The sequence below is a fragment of the Anguilla anguilla genome, chromosome 13 (assembly GCF_013347855.1).
Source record: "Anguilla anguilla isolate fAngAng1 chromosome 13, fAngAng1.pri, whole genome shotgun sequence".
NCBI classification, from domain to species: Eukaryota; Metazoa; Chordata; class Actinopteri; order Anguilliformes; family Anguillidae; genus Anguilla; species Anguilla anguilla.
In genome coordinates this window covers 10,016,792-10,041,423 of record NC_049213.1, presented here as the reverse complement: position 1 = coordinate 10,041,423, position 24,632 = coordinate 10,016,792, and the positions used below count along the sequence as shown (strand labels likewise).

Genomic DNA, 24,632 nt, shown 5'->3' with positions numbered 1-24,632 from the left:
ACAATATGCATTAAAGGGCATGTATTAAATGTGGTATAACTGCTGTTTCATTTAAATAAATACTTAGCATTTGCAATATTTTTTCTTAAATAAAAATATGTATTAATATAATATTATATTTATGTATATAGTATATAGTATGCGCACACTGTATATATGAATATAACAGATTAAAAGTATTGCACGTACCACATCTTTATTGTATTTGGCTTAATAACCATGTGTACCCAGTGCATACTTGTGCCCACAAAGGCTTCTCCCCATAGCTGCAAGCTCAGATATTCAATAATCTTATTGAACTGCTTTACACTCTGAACTTTTCCCAATGCCAAGCTCTTAATCTCCGCTGTGTTATTCCCCCTCGGGCAACACCCAACTCAGTCATCAGGTCTGAATGAAGATTACATAAATTATACAGCTGCCTTCAGTATATGACTGCCGAGAGGAGGCTTTGACTACGAGCGCAGCAAATTAGGGACACAAAAAAGCCATCATTACGAGCTGCCTTTAGAATTGCCCGGCCGGCCCCCTTCCCAATGCCTGTTCCTCCCCCCCGACCAATTCTCCTTTCAGATAAAGACGCACACCTGTGATTACCAACACAGCTGTTGTTCGCCTATTCTGAGTTTAAGGCGAGTTTAATCCTTTTCTTTGTGCTTACAAGGCCAAGGAATGCTAAAGAAAAAGCGCTTCTCAGTCAATCCGCTTCACGCCATCCCGCCATTTCACACACCAAATTTCTGCTGAAAATGGCCGCACTGTGTACAGTTCCTTCCTCAGTTCAATTAAATTAAGCTTGCGTTACCTGTTCCTTGCTCTTTACACATGGTTTTATGTTGTTTTTAGCGACCACAAAACTCACAATGTTGGACATGGAAAAAGTAGAATATACTGAAATTTTAAGTCATTCAAATTCATTGAGAAAGATCTGTGTTTATTGCCATGGCTATATGTGAAGATGTAACCAAACCATCATTATGATTTAGAGTTACAAACTTTTACGGCTTTATGCCATTTTTCTAACACTGGAACCGGTGTGAACAACTGGCGCAAATATATGAAAAGAATGCTAGTCCATTATATAACAGTTACCGCAAGTAGTCAGTGCTACATATGTGTTCTCTGACAATATGATATACAGGCTTTGCAGAGCAAAGGGAAAGTCATAAATATTCAGGATATTATCCTGAAATGTAATAATATGGCATGCGTTCAGTTTATATATACGACACTGTTTATTTTATGACATCACCTTTCTTTTTCTCAGTATTGTAAATGGTGTTCAAAGGCGCAATGGCTTTTGTATGTGTGGTTGTGTGAATGTGAGTATGTGTGTGTATGTGTGTGTGTGTGTGTGTGTGTGCACATGCTTGTGTGTGTGTGTGTGTGTGCGTGCACATGCTTGTGTGTGTCCTCACCTCCAGGTCGTTGAAGAAGAGGCGTGAGTCGGCCAGGTTAAAGATCATCTCCTCCATCCACAGCCCCAGAGACACGGCCTTAGCAGAATCCTGACAGGAAGAGGCAGACACAGAAGGATCAGCGCTTATCTCCCAGAATGCAACATCTTTTTTTTTTTAATATAACATTCAGAATAATTCTCTGACTATTTCACAATTAAGCAGGCACCTTTTCAAACAGGTCAAAATTAATATCAGAAACGGGCTAATCAGCCTGATAAGGAGTCTGATTATATAACCGTCAGTCACTCCGCTGTGACTTCAGCCTGATAAAGATCTGCGATGTGGAGACAGATGTCACTGCCTGCAGGGTCTCGCTCCGGCAGAGTGGAAAAATGCCCGGCGCGGAGCAGGCTAGCAGAACGAGCGCTAATGTAAACCTCCCGATGCGAAGGGCTGACGCTGGAGTCGCTGCGGCTAACGATTAGCGCCCGCGCTGCCCCCTCCTGCTGCTGCAGCGGCAGGTAGCTGGAGAGGCCGCATTTTTTGGCAGCCTGTCAAGCCCGTTGGAGTCAGCCAGAGGTGAGTGTCAGATTAGCGCTGCGGGCTTGACAACCTGCATCCCCTCCTATCGATTAACAGAGAACGGAGTCATTGTGAGGGCGGGGGGGGCGGGCGTGTTGTAGGAGTGGAGGCGGGGAGTGGGGAGCGGGGGGGAGAAGGGTTGGTTTTAATTGGGATAATTACCCAGAATCTCCTGCCAAAGAGTGACACCCTTGTTGCTGGGGCCAGAGCATTCGATAAAAGAAGCTTAGGCTAGTCTCCCAGGACAGGACATTAAGCTTTTTTTCAACTCCCTTTTTTCTCCTTAAAGGGGAATACGTTTGGCCACGGGACCGTAAACGAAAGGGATTCTCAGACAAAATGGCCCCGGCAGGAGTCAGAAACTGTTACCCCCGTGCTGAATTAGGTACCATTTGTCTTCTACCGAGGAGCAAAAAAAAAAACAAAAAAAACAATCTTAAGTCTGACTTCAATGCTCTCGGCTCTTCCCGGGCAATGAAGACAGCGGTCTCCTGGCGTCTCGGCCTGCTTCCCGCTCCGAGAGTCAAAGCTCACTTTCGCCACGGCCGAGCACTCGCCGACCGCGACGGCTCTCTCGCAGCGCTGTCATGGGAAGGGGGGCGGAGACTTCCACACCAGACACGCAATGTGGGGGAATAGAAAAAAAAAAAAAAAAAGATCCTGTTTCTTTAAGGACAGAAACTCGAACTTAAACAAACAGAGCTCCTTGTCTGGCGGTCGACGGCAACGTCGCGAGGTAAATTAAACGCGGTCCTGCCCGATTTTAGCCCCTAAGCCTTTTCTTTACATAAATAATCAAACAGCGAACTGTTTTGCTAATATTTTTCATTACCGTCTTGTGTTTTTCTACGCGAGCGGTCTTTGCGTGGCTGAGGTCCGATGTCAGAGCATGTCGGATTGAAGCTCCCGGGTTCAGCAGGGGAGCATTGTGGGAGGGGGGAAAGTATTTGGCACATCAGCGCATGTCATCCACCCCCTCCCCCCCCCCCCAGCCCCCCCCCCCCCCCATGACAAAAAGAAAAAGAAACAACGGGCCGCTCATATGGCCTTGCGCTGTTTCCCGAACATCCATTTGCATCGCGTCAAACCAGCGAGGGATCGTGGGAATTCAAAACATTTCCGAGGCCAAGAAAAAGAAACGGGGCTATTGTTCTCCCATCGGCCGCCGCGAACATTGCATAAAGGGTCGTCAGCTGTCAATCAAACATGAGGAGGACAAATAACTAACTGCTAATCCTCATGGGGTGCGGGACAAGGGGTGCAATCCACCACTTATGTAAAAGTCCACAGAAGAAAAAAGTGTTAGCATTCAGTTTCATGATTATTATTTGGTTTAATGAAAAGTACTCAGTAAAGAAAATAAAACACAAAATTCACTCTCAAACTCTGGAAAAAGGACAAGTGGAAGAGGCTGTTGAAGTAGAGAGAGGTGTGAGAGAAGGGGACATGGGGAAATCCTGCAGGAGAGGGAGGACTGTACCTTGCCAAATCTTGTGGCGAACGTTCCTGTGAGCAAAGAGTGGAAGATGATGATGGTCTCATCCAGGTCCCATACGAACACACGCTGCAGCGGAGACACACACGTCCCATTAGCCCGTTAGCCAAGTGCAGCGCTGTCTCTCTTCATTAGCCTTGTGCACAGTGCTATCTGACCATGTTAGCCTTGCACACAGTGCCACCTCTCCATGTTAGCCTTGCACGCAGCGCTACCTCTCTGTGTTAGCCTCGCTCACAGCGCTATCTCTCTGGGTTAGCCCTGTGCACAGTGCTACCTCTCTGCACTGGCTTAGTACAAATTACTGCCTCTCTGTCCCTTAGCTTGCTCAGCTTGCACAGTACTGTAACAGTACTGCTAGCCTAGCACGCTGTGTCGTTTCTCTGATATACACTCTGGACTTTGAGAGAATGCAGTTTCAGTATTGGAACGTCTTTATTTATCAAACTGTCCCCTCTGGCAAACTCCTGTGAGGTGTTCATCTGATGCCACATTAGGGCACTCCTTAATTTATCATGGTTTTTTTCTTCGTCATACACAGTCCTGCCTAAAACTGGCACAGTCATTTGTGAGGTCATAAAAACATGGCTGCCAGACAGGCAAGCTCTGCCACAACACCAGTTTATCTGTGCTAACCAGGGTGGTTTGATGAGAACATAACACCCGCTCAAAGTGTTTAGTTGGAAGTGTCAATCTTTCATAAATCAGTCAGTCTCCACTGATCTGAAATGCGCTGATCCGGAAAGTCTGACTGAAAACCTGTCCCGATGTTTACTTGCAAATTCTCATTTACTTGTTACTGAAGACTGAGATATAATAATACATTAAATTATGATGACATGGCCAGCTATGGATCAGTTCTCACAGAACAGCCCCTCTAGGTACATTGAAGGTGCATGCCAGGCCAAGTGCTTTATGATTGGCCGGCGCGGTCAGCACGGGAACAGTGCATCATGGTCTCACCTCGATGTCGGAGTCCAGAGGAGGGGCGGGGTCACTCGTTCTCTTCCTCCCCCTCAGCTTTCCCTCAGATCCTCTTCGAGCCGGGCCCCCCTCCTGATCTTTACCTGGGGTGGGGGGGCTTGGGGGTGGGTGATACTCTCCTGGAACACACACACATACACACACGTGCACGAACAAGCACACACACACACAAATAGCGTCTGATGAGCGTGTGTATAGCTAACCATTATAAACAAGCCAAGTCGATGAAATTCGATGAAGTCGATGAACAGGCACCGTCAAAAACACCTGGCCTCTTCTCTTACCTGAGTGTGACTCTGGACTGTGATTGGTCACCACAGGGGGGTGTTCTGGGTGCTGATAGGGTATGGCGGTAGTGATGGCGGAGGGGCTGACGTTACTGGCTGTGAGGTAAGGGTTGTTGTAGTGGGAGCTGTAGTAAGGGGAGTACTGGGATTGGCTGTAGGCCGAGTATGCAGAGAAATCCTGAGAAGAGGAAGGAGATACATGAATATGCTGAGGTCACAGGCAGTGATATAAAACCATAAAAATCTGTATAGTATATTAACTATTATAATAATATCAAGTACTGATATATTGAACATACTTAAATACATATCAGGTAAGGAGTACCTATTCCTTATATGGTAGACTCACCTGCTGGGAGGGGCTAAATGGTGTAGAACTACTTATTCCATTGGCTCCCTGGAAAATACCTGATGAAATTCCACTTCCTGGAAAGTAAAGAGAATCTAGTTAGGGGTGTATCCAGCGTATTCAATGGCAAAGGCTCCACGGTCCATCTTAAAGAAACAGGCAGCAGTGTAGCATATTGGCTAGGAGACTGGACTTGTAACTGGGAGGTTGCAGGTTCGATGGGGTACTGCCACTGTGCCCTCGAGCAAGGCAGCTAACCGGTGTCGTTTCAGTGAATACAGGTGTGTAAGAATTGTATTTAAAAAAAAAACTGAAACAAAAGCTTTTTGTAGCTCTGATAAATGGTCCGAAGCGTAGATGCGAACTAGTCGCGCTGAGCGGGGGCTCACTCGCCAGAGACTGAGATCCGAACGCTGGTCTTCCGCTCTACGGCGCGCCGAGAGCACCACGTCACCGAGAGAGCTGTCCCTCAGCTTAGCCGCTACGCTACACGTCTCTGAACACAAACGACACGCGCGCTGTGAAGGCTGAGAGCCAGGCGCCAGAGGAGAACCCGCGCCGTGTCGCTCCCCCCGCCTGCCCCCGGTGGCCGGGGAGTCGGGGAGCTGATTTACAGCCGAAACGACACAGGTGCGAATCCCCGCCGAGGCGGAATCCATCGCCGCCGTCCACCGGCGCGGCGGGGACGCCTTCCTCCAGGGCCCTCGTCCTTCAAAGCGCTCAGCCGTCTACCGCAGACCCGGGCTCTCGCCGCGACAAAGCACCCGCCGAAAAAAACTACCGCCGACAACCAAAGAGAGCTCTCCCCCTGCGGGTGCGCCTCTCTCATCGCCACCGCTGTTCCCTTCTCTTTCTGTGTGTTCGCTGTGGGAGAGAGAGAGTGCAGCCCTCCGGCCCACTTTCCAGCTCCAAACCCGGCTAAGGCCAGACTTAACCAGGCTAAAGCCGGACTTAACCAGGCTAAAGCTAAAGCCGGACTTAACCAGGCTAAAGCCGGACTTAACCAGGCTAAAGCTAAAGCCGGACTTAACCAGGCTAAAGCCGGACTTAACCAGGCTGAAGCCGCTCGTACCTGAGGCTAAAGGGCCATTATACATCACTCACTTTCACGCAGTTTCAATATGTAAAAAATCCTTAATGCTATGTATTTGGGTATTGGAACCGTCCAGAATAATTATGTTTGTCCTAAAAGCAATTTTATTAAAGTGCGCATGAATGCACTGATATTTTACATCGATATTTGAACTGGCGTTAATAAACTTTATTTTAAACTTTATTTAACTTTCATTATATTTAATAATGATCTTCATACGTTGATAGTTTACAATGATGTTCATAATGTGATATTTTACAGTGGGGTTCACACAAAGATTTTTCACACAGGATTCAAAAGTTGATGAATTACAGTGGGACTCAAGGTGATATTTTACAATTATGATCAAAACATAACATTTTGCAGTGGTCCTCCATGAGCTGATATTTTACATCGGCATTCATAAGTAGTTATTTTAATGGGGCATTTACGGAATGTATTATTTAACAGTGTTTTACAGTAATGTTTGAAAGGCAGTACTTTACTGAGCCGTGTGTCAGTGTTTTTGGCTCCTGAAAGCACTCTGCAGTTTGCAGTGTTTGAAAACGGTGAGCCAGGCACAGCCCCCCCCCCCCCCCCCATAACCCCGGCGTCACCTTTACCCTGCCGGTAACCCCTGTGCCCCCCAGGAGGCTCGCACCCCGCCCCCCCCCCCCCAACCCCAGGTCGCCCCCGACTCGCCCCAGACTGCCAGCACGGTGCCCCTTAACCTCCAGCCCTGGCAGAACAGGGCCAATTTCACGGCGCTTTGAAAAAGCGTGAAGACGAACGGGCGTGGCAATCTGTGGGCGCCACAGGGCTGGGGAATGTGGAGAGCTGCTGTATGACGTGGATGTCCTCTACACACACACACACACACACACACGCACACCCACACACACGCATGCACACACGCACATACACATACACACACACATGCGCACGCACATGGACACACATACAGTATACACACTTGCACACACACATGCACACACTCCTGTGCTCGCTGCTGGTTGCTGTGTTGTCCTAGCGGGTGGGGAGGGGACAGGGTCTGACCCCCAGGGGGGAGGTGGAGGGGGGGGGAGCTGGCTGACGCCAGAGATCCAGACCGCAGCTAATGGGGAGCAGGTGGGGGTGCAGGGAGAGGACAGGACAGGCCCATACAGCCACCTGTAAACACCAGGGGCCAGAGAGAGGGAGGGGGGAGCGAGGGAAAGGGAGAGAGAATGGGCAGATGAGAGACAGATAGAAAAGGAAGATGGGGAAGGCGAGTGAAAGAGGGAGGAGGGAGGGGAAGAGGGAACGGCAGAGATAGAGAGATAGGTGTGTCTGAGGGAGCGATGAAGAGGTTGGGTCTGAGAGACAGGCTGACCGTGTGTGGAGTAGCTGTAGAGGGCCTGGCTCGGTGGGGGGCTGCCGAAATTCGAGGCGTATCCGAGCAGACTGTTCTGCCCCGGAGAGTGGCTCAGGCTGTCCTCCGTCTTAATGTCTGCAGCGAGAGGGGAACGTGAAAAATTAGACAAATTAGAGTCTGCAAATCTCCACAGCAACAGAGGAGCACAGCAAAGACACAGCTTAAGCACACAGTCAACTGCTGTCAGGTTACAGCGACATCTATGAAGCCTATAGCTAAAGACACAAGTGTGGTGTGTGGTACTGTACTCACTGTAAGAGTGCATGCTGTAACTCTGGGTGTGGTACTGTACTCACTGTAAGAAGCCATGCTGTAACTCTGGGTGTGGTACTGTACTCACTGTAAGAGTGCATGCTGTAACTCTGGGTGTGGTACTGTACTCACTGTAAGAGGCCATGCTGTAGCCCTGGGTGTGGTGTGTGGTACTGTACTCACTGTAAGAGGCCATTCTGTAGCTCTGGGTGTGGTGTGTGGTACTGTACTCACTGTAAGAGGCCATGCTGTAGCTCTGGGTGTGGTGTGTGGTACTGTACTCACTGTAAGAGGCCATTCTGTAGCTCTGGGTGTGGTGTGTGGTACTGTACTCCCTGTAAGAGGCCATTCTGTAGCTTTGGGTGTGGTGTGTGGTACTGTACTCACTGTAAGAGGCCATGCTGTAGCTCTGGGTGTGGTGTGTGGTACTGTACTCACTGTAAGAGGCCATGCTGTAACTCTGGGTGTGGTACTGTACTCACTGTAAGAGTGCATGCTGTAACTCTGGGTGTGGTACTGTACTCACTGTAAGAGGCCATGCTGTAACTCCGGGTGTGGTGTGTGGTACTGTACTCACTGTAAGAGGCCACGCTGTAGCCCTGGGTGTGGTGTGTGGTACTGTACTCACTGTAAGAGGCCATGCTGTAGCCCTGGGTGTGGTGTGTGGTACTGTACTCACTGTAAGAGGCCGTGCTGTAGCTCTGGGTGTGGTGTGTGGTACTGTACTCACTGTAAGAGGCCATGCTGTAGCCCTGGGTGTGGTGCGCGTACGGTGCGTAGGGTCCCGCAGGTTGGATAGCCGGACTGTACTGCGTTTGACCGTATGCTGCCATGGCGATGCCGATACCAGCAAATCTGAGAACAACAATCGCAAATCCACGTTTTAAGCACTTTTCATTCATTCTTTTCCAGAGTTTTCCCTTATGCTAAGGATTCAAAGGTTGCTTGTCACGCATCACCCTTTCAGATCCGATAAAAACCGGGGTAGATTTATTGCAGATTGTGTAAATGTTTGGCATCAGCCGTAGTGGAAAATATGGCTACAGTGCCAGAATCGGCAAGTCACATCTTACCTAGTAATTTAGGGAAGGGGGTGGAGGGCGGAGCCTAACGTGAAGATCAGGAAGTGACCTGAGAGAAGAATAGAGAAACAGGTTTTAGAATACATTTTTAACATTTATTATCATTCCTTCATAATCTCAATTTATTATCTTTTCATTGCTTCATGCTATCAATGACTTCACACATTCTGAAACTTCAGAAATGGGGAAATGAAGAATTTGTTTTTCTACAATTTTCAGTTCCTTCTCAGGTGCTCCATGAGGGGAAAGAAGTAAGAATTTTTTTTTACAGAACAAAAAATAGAAAGAAAGATTTGAAACCCAAATGCATTAATCCAGACTCACCTGTCTGTGAAAGCTGGGCTCTGTTTTGCCACTGTCACTCAAAACGACTTGCCTTCAGCTCACCTGCGAAAATGATGAATTAGGGAATAACCACCACAACCATGCTGACGAATGATGCTGTCACGGCAACCGACCTCGGGCTGAGTCATTTGGAACAATACAGGGGCGGGTTGGGGGTGGGGGGGGTGGCGGATGAGGGGGCAGGGGTAATTACGGTGCTCGTAAAGTCGAGCGGTGATCGGGTTGAGGCGAGGGTAAGGGTGCGCAGATTTTTAAAAGACAGCTCGCGCCCGAGCGCCAGACGGAGGTTTACACTGGGGCACGATTTAACAGCCGTTTACCGTTTGTCAAAACTTGCCCGGCGACATGCTTTCCTCGCGCTTTTCTCGAAAGGATAACAGCGTGCCCTGCTCCGCTCTTTCAGCGAAGCGTTAGCAAAGTACACAGGTCACAAAACGTGCCAACAGCCAGTCAGAGAGTCACGAAGCGACTCATCCTACGCCGACGACGCTCAAAAATCGCTTTCGGGCCGGAGGAACAGCCGTTAGCCGCCGCGTCGGCGGCTTTTTCCAACGACGGACGCGCCGAACGTGCTTCTGCAGAAGCTCCGCCGGAGTTCTCGGCGAAGCGCACCTCGGTCCTGCCGACGCTTTGCCTTTTTTTTTTTACCGAACCAGACGCCGTACATATCTCTCTCGGCTTCGCTTCTCGACGGCGCGCCGAGTGAGGTAGATCAGCGGTGCGTGTAAAGCCGCTCCGACAGCCGAGGAGAAAGCATTGGCACGCGTCCGCGCGGAAAAGGCCGAACCAAGGCAAACATGCAGAGAAATACACTTTTTTTTAATCATGGACCCTGTAGCCTTACAACACCTTCAAGCACACGTTTTAGTCCGTGACATTGAGACTGAGCTATACTGGACTGGGCGTATGCAATAGCACCCCGAAAACACCAGGCGCATGTCTGCACACCCCAAATACACTTAAATAATGGGCAGCCTCTTAAATCTCACGGTACAGAAAACATCTTTATGGAAATGTCATATACTTGGAAATATACTAAAAAAAAATTATAATCAATATATTGCCACGTGTCACAATATACTGCCAAATATATAAATAATTGCCAGTTTAAGATAATATATTACGTATATTATATTATATATATCATAATTTTCACAATTTATTTTGCAGTCTCTTACAGTTCTGTTACTGATATAACTGAAATCTCACTATTAAAATAGTAAGCATTTTTAATGAGAAAAGTAAAGATAAAACAATAATAGGTTCAAATACAGTAACGTAATTTTATCAGAAACCATGATCGTTTCTTCTCGGATTTCTCAGTGCTTGCCGCTGCACGGCTGTGACAGCCGTGTTCCAGAACGTACTGGCGCGAGGAGCGGAGAAGCAGACTGACCTGGAGGCCGTGGGGGGCCGGGCGGGGCGTGGGGGATACGCTCTCCTCAGATCGGATGGGTCCGGGGCGGTCTGTGGGTTCGTGCTGTCCGATCACCAGAACTAGCATCTCCTTAGACCTGGCAGGAATAAGCGAGAGAAGGAGTGTGAGTGAAAGAGAAAGAGAGAGAGAGAGAGAGAGAGAGAGAGAGAGAGAGAGCAGAGAGTGAGGGAGTGAGAGTGATTGAGAGAGGGAAAAAGAATGGGGAAATGGAGAGGAAGGAAGTGGGAGTCACGGGTCAGTGGTGACAGACGTCATTACGGCATAGGAAGCTGCTCGTGGTGCGGACCCAGAATGAGCTCATCTGAGTCACCATCCTGGTCCCAGTAACCCACAGACTCAGTGCCATCATGGTCCCAATAACCCACAGGCTCAGTGCCATCCTGGTCCCACAGACTCAGCGCCATCATGGTCCCACAGACTCAGTGCCATCCTGGTCCCAATAACCCACAGACTCAGTGCCATCCTGGTCCCACAGACTCAGCGCCATCATGGTCCCACAGACTCAGTGCCATCCTGGTCCCAATAACCCACAGACTCAGTGCCATCCTGGTCCCAATAACACACAGACTCAGTGCCATCCTCGTCCCAATAACACACAGACTCAGTGCTATCCTGGTCCCAATAACCCACAGACTCAGTGCCATCCTGGTCCCAATAACCCACAGACTCAGCGCCATCATGGTCCCAAAGACTCAGTGACATCCTGGTCCCAATAACCCACAAACTCAGTACCATCCTGGTCCCAATAACCCACAGACTCAGTGCCATCCTGGTCCCAATAACCCACAGACTCAGTGCCATCCTGGTCCCAATAACACACAGACTCAGCGCCATCATGGTCCCACAGACTCAGTGACATCCTGGTCCCAATAACCCACAAACTCAGTACCATCCTGGTCCCAATAACCCACAGACTCAGTGCCATCCTGGTCCCAATAACCCACAGACTCAGTGCCATCCTGGTCCCAATAACCCACAGACTCAGTGCCATCCTGGTCGCAATAACACACACAGACTCAGCACCATCTCGGTCCAATGACCCACAGATTCAGCGCCATCCTGGTCCCAATGACCTACAGTATCTGCACTATTCCACCTGAAATGAGGAACAGAATAAGTGCCATACAGGGCACAACAGCACGCTGCATCAGAGCGGTTGGTTTTAAGTCGAGGTGGTGAGGTAGTCTGCATTCCACCCCATCATTCACAGCTTCAGTCTGTTTCAGATTTATTGTCTTACTTTTGATACACTTAGAATGTGTTACATTTAAAAAACAGATAAAGCAGCAAAGAAGAGTGATGCTGAGGGGTGGCCTTGAGGAGGTCTGAAAAGGCTGAAGTCTTTGCAGTTTTAGTGGTAAACTGCAAGGAAGGCCTCCATCTATTTTGCAAAGATGGCTAACTCCCCTTTTAAAAACATAATTAAAATCATTAATGAAGAGCAGTGAGGACCAGTGTGTATACTGTAGGTGTGCACGATTTTACTGGACAGGGTGAAGCACACAGCCAGCACGTCCATTTTGAGGAGAATTCCTAACAGACAACGGGCCGCTGCTAGAGCTTTTTTTCCAGGCCGCCACACCCCTCCCCCCCCCCCTCACCCCAGTCCCCCTCGACCCCCCGGGGGTGCGCAGTGTTTTTAGATCAGAGGGCGACACTCTGCCCCCCCCCACCCCCCACCCCCCCTCAGGGAAGCTCAGCCGGGCCAGGCCAAACACTGCTGCTTGAACTGTGGCCTCTGAACTGACGGGAGACTGACAGTGACGGAGGGAAAACATGAGAAATAGGGCCCGGAGAAAGGAGAGGAACAACAGAGAGGAACGGGGGGGGGGGGGGGCTGAATTTAGAGTGGAAGAAAGGAAAGAACAGACAGATGCTACTTCTTTTCTCTCCTAATGGATGACTCAATCACATCTCCCCTCTCAGACCCGCGCACAGGTACGGAGGAGCGAGCTCCTGAACGCCAGGCTCGCGTTCGCCAAAAACAGCCGACAGAAACCCGCTCTTTCTATACTTAGCAGAGATGTTTTTGGGGGAAGCAGAGCTTGTTTTGGCACCTCGGGCCCGCCAGGTCGATGTGCCCACTCAGGTCGCCGAGTGCTCCGAGCGGGCTTCAGAAGGGCAGGGCCGTGAGTCACTCTTCTGCAGTTTGTTTTCTCTGGAGAGATGAGCGCCGCTAAAAATAACGCTCTGGAGCACACTTAGCGTGCCCACGCTAACGAGCGCTAGCGCTAACACCCTCAATCGTGACAGCCGGAGGGCCATTAATCACCCCCCTCCTCCTCTTTTCCAAAAGAGGCGGGGGGCGGCCCGTCGCGGACGTGGGCGGAGCTCTGAGAGGGGGGGTGCGCGGAAGTGTGCGGGGGGGGGGGGCGACGTGCCAAAATAAGCCCCGTTTCTGTCAAAAACATCTCTGTAAAAAGATGTTTTTTGGGGAGCGGAAGCGAAGCCCGCTGCCAGAGAGCCCGAAAACCCCGGGGAGGGGGAGTTCACCTGCGGGTGAGCGAAACGTGCCTCGTGGCGGCCCGTCACAGCCGCGGCGTTTCCTACGGACCCGACGCTCTCACGCCAAGCCAAGCCCGGCCCACAACACGACCGACATGAACTGCCACTGACACCTAGCGCCGCCCTAGCGAGATTCCCCTGGAGCATGCTGGGAAACTTCAGCGTGCGCAAAACAAATCTCCGGCGAAAGTGTTTGGTTTGCCATCGACACCGCACTCAGAATCTAGCTTTGTTAGGCAACAAGGAAAGCACGAGGCGCGTTCAACGTTCGACCGAGCACTCGCTCCCACCTTCCATTTTCTCACAGAGCCGCTCTCGGTGCTTGTTTTAGGGACAGGCAGTGTTACACCGGCCTCCCCTGATAAAGCAACAGACCCTGCGGAACACAGAGGTCAGTGGAACAAAGAGAGCTGGTGGGGGGGGGAGGGGGGCACGGAACATCCCCGTCAGGCCCCGGCTTCCTGCGCTCCGCTCCGCCAGCGCCGCGCTCGGAGCTTCCTGCCTCGCCGCGCCCGCGGAGCAGGGGAGCATGGGAACGGGCGAAGGCGCGGCAGTGGGCCTCAGCTCTCCGCTCCAGATAAAACAAACCCCCCGCCACGGCCGGGCCCGGCCGCGAAATCGCCCTTCACCTGAGCCCCGTTCGCTGAAACTGTTTTCCTTTTCATTTCGCTGGTATCGCGTTCCCAACATGCTTAACGCTCGTGACGGAGGAGTTGGGTTTCACAGACCCTTCCGTGGGTGGAGTTACAAAGAGTTGTTGATCGATGATTTGTCTGAACCAATCAGAATAGGTTTCTCAATGTAGCAAAGCACAAAACCTAGCTAAAATATATTGGTATAAGCTGGCATGAGTTGTAATAATAATAAGGTCACAAATTAATATGCACTTGTAATAGTGAAAAGTTAGGCACAAATTCGACCAGCAGTTAACCTGGACCATGTGACCACGTGAGTTGGAATCATGTGACAGCGGAAATAAATGAGTTGAAAGACGCTGCCATGGCGACCGCCATGAGCACGCCCCCCTCGCCGGTGCATTATGGGACAAAGGGAGGCGTTTGGAGGAAGTGGCAGCTGGGATGGAAGTGAGGTGAAAGGGGGTCTCAGGGGGCCCAGCATATGGGCCGGGGGGGGGGAGGGGGGGCCCACCTGCCACGATTAGCGGGCGCGCTCGTGTCTGCCCCACTGCCTGGGGGGCAAATACACCGTGGCACATGTCCCCTCTTTCTCTCTGCGCCCCCCCCCCCCCCTCCACCCCCCCCCCCCAACAAAGACCCTCTGTATTCCGGCACCTCTCTCTCCTCCGTCTGCAAGCGTCCGAAAACCGTCGCCCCCCGCGCCCCCGACGGCTACGGAGCTGGCCGCCGGCCAGAGAAACGGAGAGGTGCGTAAAGATACGATCGGAATCCTCCGGAAGCCCTCGGAGTGGCGACAGAGCCGAAGAGCACGCGCTAGCCACTTGGCGCTCCGAGCAAGAGGGAAACGGGGAGAGAGACGGGGAGAGAGGCGGAAAGCCCGGTTTCCTCTCCGCGCGAGCGACGGCGGGCCTCGACGCGTGAAGCGTGAGGCGCCATGCGTCGGTACGCCGTTCGGGGAAATTAAGAGCGTGACTCAAGCCAGGAGACGCAGTGCCGCTTCCCCCCTGTCGCCTTCACCAAGCCCGGACCTGCCTGACGGTCCGAAGAGGTCGCACAATTTTTCCCGCTCTTCGTCCTCAAAAAGCATCGCCGTTCGCAGGGCGGAGCCATCTTTCGCAGTCGTTACCGACGCGGAAGAACTCGCAAAGGCGACCGAACTGGAGCGAGAGAGAGAGAGGGCCGACCCGAATGCGGGTCCCCCTTCCCGCAGGGGGTGCGTGAACATCTCTCACTAAAGCGGTTTCGGAAAGGCACAGAACCTCCATTGTACGGTAGGCCTCGATCCCACGGCCTCCGGGAGCCGCCACCCCTGACCGCGGAGCGCCGCCGGCTCGTCCCGCGGCCTCTCGACCCCGCCCGCCGTAAATACGCCGCGCTCGACCTCCGAAAGGGGGGGGGGAACGGCAGCAGATGCCGGGAGCGATTACGGACCGTTAATGGGCTCGGGGGGGTTGATCTATCCCCGCGGATCACGCGGGGGCTTTCATTAATGAGGAGCCGCTCTGTGCCCCCCGCCCGCCCGCCCGCAAACCGCAGGGCCCTGTGGGCGGGGCCGGGTCCTGTCCTGTTTTAAAGGGGGAGCGAGCTGCGGGTCGTGGCGAGGAGACGCTCAGGAGCAGAGGCTGAGGGCGGACACCCAGCACACTGCCACCCAGCACGCTGAACGCTAACGGGCCACGCGAACCGCGGCGCTGAACGCGACGCGTAGCAGATTGGGTGTGACCGCGTCGACGCTGCTACGTCTTAGCAGGAATCTGGCCCAACTTGGTGGGCATGACAACTTCGTTACCCAGCTACCGCCACATCGCAATTCCAAAACAAAAAAGAGGAGAAATTTGCGGGTAATATCCGAACGGCGCGCCCCCCCCACCCACAGCGGTGGGCCCCCCTCCCCCACTCAGTGAAATTTTATCCGAGACGCACGCTCCGCTTTCTTTTCCACTCCACGGGCTCAGAACAAGGACAGCGCTCTCTGGCCTTATCGCGGCCTTCTTTCTACCTTCCCCCCCACCACCCCCCCATCCCGGCTCCCTTATCTGCCCCTAATGCAGCCTGCCCTCCCACAGCCCACCCTCAAAACCACTGCCCCGGGACAGGGGGTCAGGGAGGGGGACAGCTGGCAGACCTCCCCTGCGCCAGGGCAGGCGGGGGTGAGCGAGAGAAGGTGGGCCGGGGGGGGGAGGGGTGTCTGGTCCCAGGTAGAACATCTGGTCGCCCCTGGAGACCCTTCATTGTTCATTAAGCAAAGATCCCCGCCCCCCATCCCACACCACAACCCACCCTAAGGGGGGCGGGGGGGGGGGTTTACTGCATTCCCCTCAATGCCCCCAAACGCACAGGGCGCCAGTCCTCACCAACAGTCACTGCTGTACACCGGTGTTGATTTGAATACAGTGCGCTTCCTCATTAATCAAAAACGTCTGTCAGCCTTGCCCTCGTTTTGCGTGCAAGGACTTGCCGAAGTGACAGAACATGCTAACTAACATCCAGGCAACTGCTATGTCTGTATTACGCACACTATTTATGACTTTTTAAATTACCTTTTCAAACTTCTGAAGAATACAGTATTGTGTGCCATTTGCCAGGGAGATTGCACACTGAAGACACTAATACGTGTCTCTAGTTTGGGAAGGCCAGGTACTATAGAACATTGCTTTATGAGATTAGGCTAAGAGAGATAATGGAGCAGCACAACAGGGTCAAGAGTGCAAAGAAGAAAAATCAGTAATTAAATAACTACTTGAGTGACAGGAAAGGAGTATCAACCGGTTGCTTTAACACTGTTTACAGATTACAGATAGCTGAGTCGGTCTACAGAGAGGAGACATGAAGAACTGTCAGTCTGCATCGGGTGTGTGTTCTTTAAGTGTGTGCAGGGGCTTACACACACTGAGTGTACATGCGTGAGTGTGTGTATGTGTGTATACAGGGTTGTTCTTTTGTGTGTATATGTGCAAGTGCGCAAGTGTTTGAGTGTGTGTGTCTGTCAGTGTATGTGAGTGTACGTGTATGAGTGTGTGTTATGTATTTAAGTGTGTGTGTGTTATGTGTGTAAGTGTGTGTGTGTGTGTGTGAGTGTGTGCGTGTTTGTATGTGTGTAGGTATGCATGTGTGAGTGCGTGTGTGTGCGCGTGCGTGCATGTGTGGGTGCGTGCGTGTGTGCATGTGTGTGAATGTGTGTGTGTGCGTGTGTGTGTGTATGTGTGTGAATGTGTGTGTGTGTGTGTATGTGTGTGTGAATGTGTGTGTGTGTGTATGTGTGTGAATGTGTGCGTGTTTGTATGTGTGTAAGTATGTATGTGTGAGTGCGTGTGTGTGCGCGTGCGTGCATGTGTGGGTGCGTGCGTGTGTGTGTATGTATGTGTGTGAATGTGTGTGTGTATGTGTGCGTGTGTGTGCGTGTGTGTGTGTGTGTGTGTGAATGTGCGTGCATGCTTGTGTGTGTGTGTGTGTGTGTGTGTGGCTTTAAATATGAGATGCAGAGGGTGGCAGCCAGGGAGCCAGCTGTTGTCTGCCGTTAAGAGCTGACAGACATTGGGGTTGAGGGGTGGGCTGGCTCCGGGGAGGGAGTTTTGTGGGGGGGTGCTGGATCGCCTCAGGCCCCCCAGCGTGCTCCCGGGGGAGGGAGGAGAACAGGGGAGTACTTCTGGGGTGCCCCCGCGGTGAAGCCGGGGAAGAAGGCCGCCCTGTGACCTCACCAAAATCCGGCCCTGCCGTTTCTCAGTATCCTGGACGCCACAGCACCTTCTCCTCACTGGCGTTAGCCGCACGCTAACCCACACGGCCCACACAATCGGCCTTTGTTCTCACCCTCAACCACTTACAGTCTACCTGCCTCACTTTATTACCCTCTGTTTTATGAATCAAGCAGAGAACAAGATACCCTCGAGCATCACTGCTATTGCGCTTGCGGCTCACTGGTAAGCGTCCGTAGATTAGCCTAGCTTTCGCTAAGATTTACCCCTTTGTAAGTCAATATTCCTGCCGGATAAAAAAAATCACGAATTTGTGGAATAGTTCTACAACATTAAAAAGTAAAAAATGATTTTCGCATGTTTAACTTATTCAGCAGATGTTTGCGATAAAATACAACGCGATAGACAGTCCAGTGTAACCCAGTATAAAAAGAAAAATTAAGCAGTGAATTCCCGGTTGGTGTTGCAGAAGTCAGACGACTGTGATAAACCCCAGGCAGCTCCAGTTCTGCGGAGGACACGCTGTTAGCCGTGAGATCGCAGCCAGCACGCCGGCTGTGTCGCACAGCTCGCGCCTTTGTGTGCGGGAAGCCCTTCCACAAAAACAACAGTTGTTTTGCACGTGTACCGTGATCCCACAACAAACCACCGTGCGCGAGGGTGTCAGGGATCGTTCTTTTAAACTGCACACTGTCAGCTCACAGACAAAGGTCCCATTCACGGAACGACGACTTAGCTCTGCTGGTTATTAGCGAGATTACCGCAATGCTTTTTTCTGTACGTCTGTAAATCAGACACAGAACACCCTTACACACAAAAACAACAATGATCGCATTTTCAAAGTCTGTCTGTCTTTTTTTTTTTTGAATGGGACAGCAGACAAGTCACATTTGGGTTCCTGTCAGTCTGCTGCCAACGGCAACCAGCCACTGTCTTGACAGGACTGCTCCCGTCTGCTTTGAGCGCTTCGCCCCGCGCCGCGGCTGCACACGGCTAACCGGCTCATTTGAGTAACAGGTACATTCACGCGCTTCAACGAGCCCATTTCACTAAGAAGCTACTTGTACGTGCGCTACAAGACGAAAGCCGACAGCTCATATTTAGTTGAGAAATATAATCTTAAAAGACACTTTTTAAGCATTTTTAAGCCAAAACTGTTTCCCCCTTTCATTCCTCATTGATTTTTCGAGTCAGAAATTTTGCCTCGAGTCAAACCTGAACCGCCTGCACTTCCAGTACAGTTTTGCGGTACGCGCAGCGAAGACAACTGGCAGGCCTCGGATTCCCGGCCTGTTTTCTGGGGGCCTTTAACACGTTGGGGACCTCGGGAAAGGCTGCCAAACTTAAAACAGCACGACCCGTAAATACAGTACCCAGCCGTCACTCAAGGCTGCAATGCACTCAACCTCCTCTTTTAAGTATTTCTGATGCAATATTCAGACCAAGACCAGCAACGTAACAGGATAAGGGCGAAAACTCGAAAAAAAAAAAAAATTCTGAAAATCATTTTGACATTTGACATTTTGACACTCATTAACCACCAAACTGGCAACCGGCTGGAAACAGAGAACTGTTTATCCCTATTATCATTACAGCATTTATTGCAGTGTTCCTTGTTGAATCTTGTTTGCAAATCGCGGCCATCGTACAGATCTGCAAAATTGTGGAATACCACAGAACGTTCTTGTACACTGCTTCCACTGAATGCGTTCATGTACAGCTAAACTGATGCCCGTCTTACGCTTTTTGAGAAGGAATACAGCGTGTGAAGGCTAGGAGGTATTTCATTCATAAATAAGAGCAAGGCAAAACAGGACACAGTTTATCCTTTGGAGCAGAGAGGACACGTCCATTTCAAGATAAAAGTACCGCACATTTAGTTCCTCCTCAGCCTTATCTTGCTTCTTTATTTTTATCAAGAGAAAGTGGGAGCACTTTGATTTTCTACAAAACAACAATGTTTATTCCTGAATGGCAGATAATAAAATGGAAAACGGGCTAGAGCAACACGATCGCAAGCAAGTGAGGAGGGGAATGCGGTGAACGTCCTCTCAGATGAGTATCTCTTGACGAGGAACACAGGAGCTAAGGGCCACAGGTGACTATGGAAGGCTGCTTTTCCACTGCAGAGCTACTGCGCAGCTGCAGTGCCACTGCGCAGCTGCTGCCGTAAGAGTGACTTCCCAGCAGTTCCGCCAGTTCCTTCTAACACTGACGGAAAGTGTCAACCCCCCCTCCCACCCACACACACACCCCCCGCCTGCCCTGCTCTACCCACACCCGGCACACAAGCAGGATTTAAGTCTATTTACCTAGCAGCCACCGAGCTTTGATGGTGGTTAGACATTTCACTGAAACTGTGACTAACTGCCGTGTTTACTCAACATGGTTCGCTATGGCTGGCTAATAAACACATGAGAAGTTGAAAAAATCTAAATCTGCTGTGTTTAATTGTAACATTTAGACTCAAACACTGACTGGATGCAGCCGTAAGCTTTCTAAGGCTGATAACAAATATGCTAGCAGGTGTCCCCATCAAAATAAGAATGGTTTGCATTGTACTGTGAGTATGTGGAAGTAAACGATACAAAACACAAACAAGACTATACATAGAGTAGAGAAGTCTGCAATGATTAGATCCCAATTTTACTTCTCTCTGAATTCATTAGAATTTTTTTTCCCCTTTTCCTGTGATCTTTGGAAAATATCCAAACCCCCTTCAAAAAAATCTCCCGTGTGTAATATTGTATTAGGTGGTCTGTGGACGATTCCGGACATGAAAGTTTCTACTGGTAAAAACTAGCCAGAGCGAAGCACAGAGGAGCCTTTAATATTGGACTGACAGGTCATAATATTTTGGCATAGAAACTATTATCAAGTTAAGACTACAATTCGACAACATATTTTCTCAATTTTTTGAAAGATGAGAGAAAAGCATCTCTGTAACTAAAAATCCCTCAAGCTCACAACCGCATATTATATCCTCATAAAATGCCGCGTGCTGTCGAGTTAAATATTCAGTGTGGCGGAATTGTGGCCAATCTCAAGTGAAAACTGCGTGAGACCAAATCCAGTTTGGCCTCTTCCTCCCTCATGAAGATTCCAAAGAAGTTCTTTAACGACGAAATGGAGCACATTCGTGAAAAATAACCCTGTACTAGAACTGATTCAGTTGGTACGCTGAGAGGCACACAGTGGCTGTGGTAAGTGTGTGGATGGCAGACATGGCCAAAACATCACATGACCAGAAGACTTTTGGACGGAGCCCCCTTTCTACCGCTCTGAATTGGGCGAGATCTTAGCAGCGGAACAGAGGGGTTGAGGTGCACGGTGGGATAATGTATTTCCTTCAGATAGAGTCAGGATGAACGGTGCTTCCTATAAAAATATTTATCATTCCAGAAAGCTCGAGCTACAGAGGACTCGGGAACGAATTTGTGTTTTCATAGAAGGGGGGGGGGGGCGCCTCAATACAGGAAGGGGAATTCTCCTCGAATGCCGGTCCCCTGTCCCGGACCCCGCGCCGCTCGTTCCCTGCTTATTAAAATCCGTAGCGGGAAGCAAGGGGAGGAAAAGGCTCGGACAAGAAAAACAGCGCAGGAATGGGGCCTGGAGTTCGGAGTCGAATCGCACCCGCATCGCCGCCCCTTGCTTCAGCAGCGGCTACTTTCATCAGGTCACGCGTGAACAAAGGACAAAGGCGGAGAGAATTATATCGATAGGCCCTGCTTTCTGTTCATAATTCAGTTGGGAAAAATGTGAACATATGCCTAGCTCAAACTTCCAGGAAGAGTTTGCATAGATTTTTTTGTTGTTGTTGTGTCACATTCATTAATGAACGAATGATTAGCGTTGTAGATTAAGCACCTGATGGACCTTTCTCCGTTTACTCTACTGGTTCTCTCTCAGTGCAGAGAGAGGCTGTTTTTTGGAATTATTTTGTATTTGAATTCAAGATTTATATTAAACAGCCCACAACAGTATGGCTGCCCAACTGGTACACAGTAAATGTTCAGTGTTAATTTGTCTAATGGGGATCACACGTACTCCGTAAGAGTTGATTTAACACTGAACATTTTATTTTGTACAAAATAAAGCAGGGACATGTACAACAAAATATGTACCTGTAGATTAGGACTAGATGGTGGAGTTTCATTCTTCATAATACCAAAGAACAGCAACAACATCAGTCAGCGTAACAGCAGATTAGAGTTGTTAGCTCATTTAGATGACTGCGTATCCACAATTAAATAAATCATCTCAATCTAACCCAGCTATATTACATTTCAGGAAACAAACAAAAAAGTTATAAAATGGCTGCATCATATTTTGTACGTCGATTTCAGGAAGATATGAATCAACATTTTTATTAAACTCACAGGAAGCAACGTGCTGCTTGTTCTTTGCGGTCTGAAGTTGGTGTATGAACCGTGCTGGAAATGGGACTTTTGTTTTTGTTTTTAGATGAAAGCCACTGAAGGACCTTGAGGAACATGAAAAGCTTTCTTTAAAGAATGCGTCACGCGTTTTCCTGAAGTATCATAATTAGGTACTCTGTCTCTAGTAGCAACACGACACAGCGAGGTCAGCGTGTAATCTAGAGCACTTTAGAAAGACAGACAGGAGGACCTCACAGCCACGGGTAAGAACAAAGGACTTCTACCTCTGTCACCTGCGTCTGCTGGAGCTCCCCGATACAAGCCCCCATCATGCAGGCACACACAGGACACCCGCAAAGTTTAATATTCAGTGTTAAATGAACACTGATAGAGGACATTTTAATCCCATAGAGTACATTCAATACCTATAGGGCTGATATAAACCCTGTTAAGAGTTGAGTATGTGTGTGTAACACTCACTGTTGTTCCTCTTGCTCTCTCTCACTCTCTCTGTCTCTGCACATATTGAAAATATATCATAAATACTTTTGATAAAGTAGAAAATTTTTGATAAAGAAACCAGGAATGTTATACAAAACAAGGAGCAAACGTACTGCATTAAATAAGACAGGAAAAGAGATACTAGAAACTTCAGATTTACATGAGTGGGCAAACACATATGAAAAGCATAAATGACAACAACTGAAATGTTTACAGGCAAATAATTCCACTACAAAGTGAAAAATGTATTTCAACAGAAATAAATTTAACTTTACGTTTTAAAATCGTTGTTCTATATCAAATTAAACTATATGACTTCTCCCAAAAGAGGTAAATCATTTTTCAAAAAAATATTTTTAGTCACTATATAGTGTTGAGTGAATTGTATGTAATGTACAGTATTAATAGCGAATAATACAATTCCACAATTAGGCTACATGGTTCGTTTCAGATTTTAGATATCACCTGTCAGCTAAACTAAAACGATACATTTCAGACAACAGCGTTTACCACTATAATATGATTTATGAAGTTGGAGACATATTCTGTTATGTAAATTATATAATATAAGAACGATTTTTTTGTGAAACTATATTCTTGCCCACAAACACTGCTACATATCTTAATGTACTGTAGGGCATTCAGTTTGCCTACGTAGATCAATATTACACATATGACTGTCAACGGAGCCCCCATATATAAACGTTAACATTTCTTTTTACATCGATTTTAAGAAGATTTCTCTGTTTTATAAATGGAGAAATTAAGCAATCAAACCGAAACCTTGGGCTTGTAAAATTATGTGATGTACAGCGGCTTTAAAGACGTAATAAACACCAACAATGACATGACACTCCATAACAAAGATTTAAATTTGAATGCTTCAAGTGTAACCTATTATTTACTGAACATACAAATTTATTATAACAGCGTTTTCAGAAAATATTCATATATTTAACTGTGATTTAATTTAGATGATGAAGAGATTAATTGATATTTTACGCTGATTCAGGGAACTTCTCGAGATGCAATGCAAGCTTGAGCATACTGACGAGTATGCGTTAAAAGTAGGCCTGTGATGAAATGTTAGTAAGCTATTCCTATAGAAAAATATAATAACAATTTAATAAATACCCCTGCGTATTCAAACAATTAATACATTATGAACATCTAGACGCACAGGCTAGTAATAATACGATAGGTTTACATAAATGTTATCTGGTGGCATTTCATGAACTTAGCATCGCACTGATTTTAGATGTATGATTCCGTTTGATTTGAAAACAAAAAAAACAAAAAAAAAAAACACATACACATACACACACACAAGAACAGACACAGAGTCGTCCACGTCCCAAAAATTATCCTGAATTCTCATTGTATTATGACTGTAAAAAAACTTCATTTAAATTACTTACCCGTCCTTGAGTAAGAAAACAGAAATCCGCGACTCTTCGTCAACCCACGGGCCTTTCCATTTTGCAAACTGATTCCGTTTGAAATTGGTATACTGTACTGGTCCACAGTTAAGGGACTCAGTATATAAGCCGTGCGCTACAAAACAGTTCACCCAGATTCAGCCCTGATGTCCGTCACTGTTTCAGTTTCAAAATGTTTACAGCTGCGTATAGTGTGAGCTACGGGGCATCCCAAGTTTCACTTCGTATTCGCTGTTCTTTGGCAATTTGTTGTATTATCAAGTTCTCCCGATCTGACGCCTAACTTAACAAGCATTTGTGGTGCCTACAGAGAAGGGTCTCGCAGAAGAGGTACTACTTGAGTACACACTCAAGAACATGTTATGATAAGCGACCAGTAGGGAAGTGATGCTAAATAAATTCCTCAAGTCCGGATCCACCTCCTTTTTCGATCTCCGCGTGCCCTCCCTCTTATGTGCCCCTAAGCGCGTGCTTCGCTCTTCAAGGGGGAGGTGGAAGGGGGAGAGGGTGGGGGGTATGCAGGGCTTCAGCAGTGCCTTTAATTACGCTAAATGTTGTTGGTTTTTCCCTTTCAATAGATTAAGGAAACAGCAGTACAATGCGTGAGCTCGCCGGCCGGTTAATTCCCCATACTCTCTACCCACAGTTTTTGATCAAATCTCTCAGTCTACAGCATTCACCAAAAGGCGAGAAGCCTCGCCACGGGCTACGTTCTGAAAGGCAATAAAGATGCTGTTGACAAACTTTAACACATCAGAAAAGCGGATTAATGGCA

At 48.8% G+C, this 24,632-nt stretch overlaps 1 protein-coding gene across 3 annotated transcripts in view; it reads right to left on the bottom strand.

Moving 5' to 3' along the window:
• eya2 (EYA transcriptional coactivator and phosphatase 2) overlaps positions 1–24,244 on the bottom strand; it is a 32,474-nt gene extending 8,230 nt beyond the window's left edge. Inside the window, exons 1-11 of one of the 3 annotated variants that reach the window (XM_035386735.1) lie at positions 23,837–24,244; positions 10,659–10,776; positions 9,242–9,304; positions 8,909–8,966; positions 8,566–8,690; positions 7,542–7,658; positions 5,098–5,174; positions 4,746–4,926; positions 4,441–4,580; positions 3,463–3,546; positions 1,419–1,508 (exon numbers count right to left, since the gene is read on the bottom strand). In XM_035386735.1, the coding sequence (XP_035242626.1) occupies positions 1,419–1,508; positions 3,463–3,546; positions 4,441–4,580; positions 4,746–4,926; positions 5,098–5,174; positions 7,542–7,658; positions 8,566–8,668 (792 nt within the window). In that variant the 5' untranslated portion in view covers positions 8,669–8,690; positions 8,909–8,966; positions 9,242–9,304; positions 10,659–10,776; positions 23,837–24,244. Of the gene's footprint in view, positions 1–1,418; positions 1,509–3,462; positions 3,547–4,440; positions 4,581–4,745; positions 4,927–5,097; positions 5,175–7,541; positions 7,659–7,967; positions 7,996–8,018; positions 8,170–8,565; positions 8,691–8,908; positions 8,967–9,241; positions 9,305–10,658; positions 10,777–23,836 lie in introns of those variants that run through there. The other 2 variants (XM_035386734.1, XM_035386736.1) reach the window with 2 other exon arrangements.
• Positions 24,245–24,632: the final 388 nt, after the last annotated feature.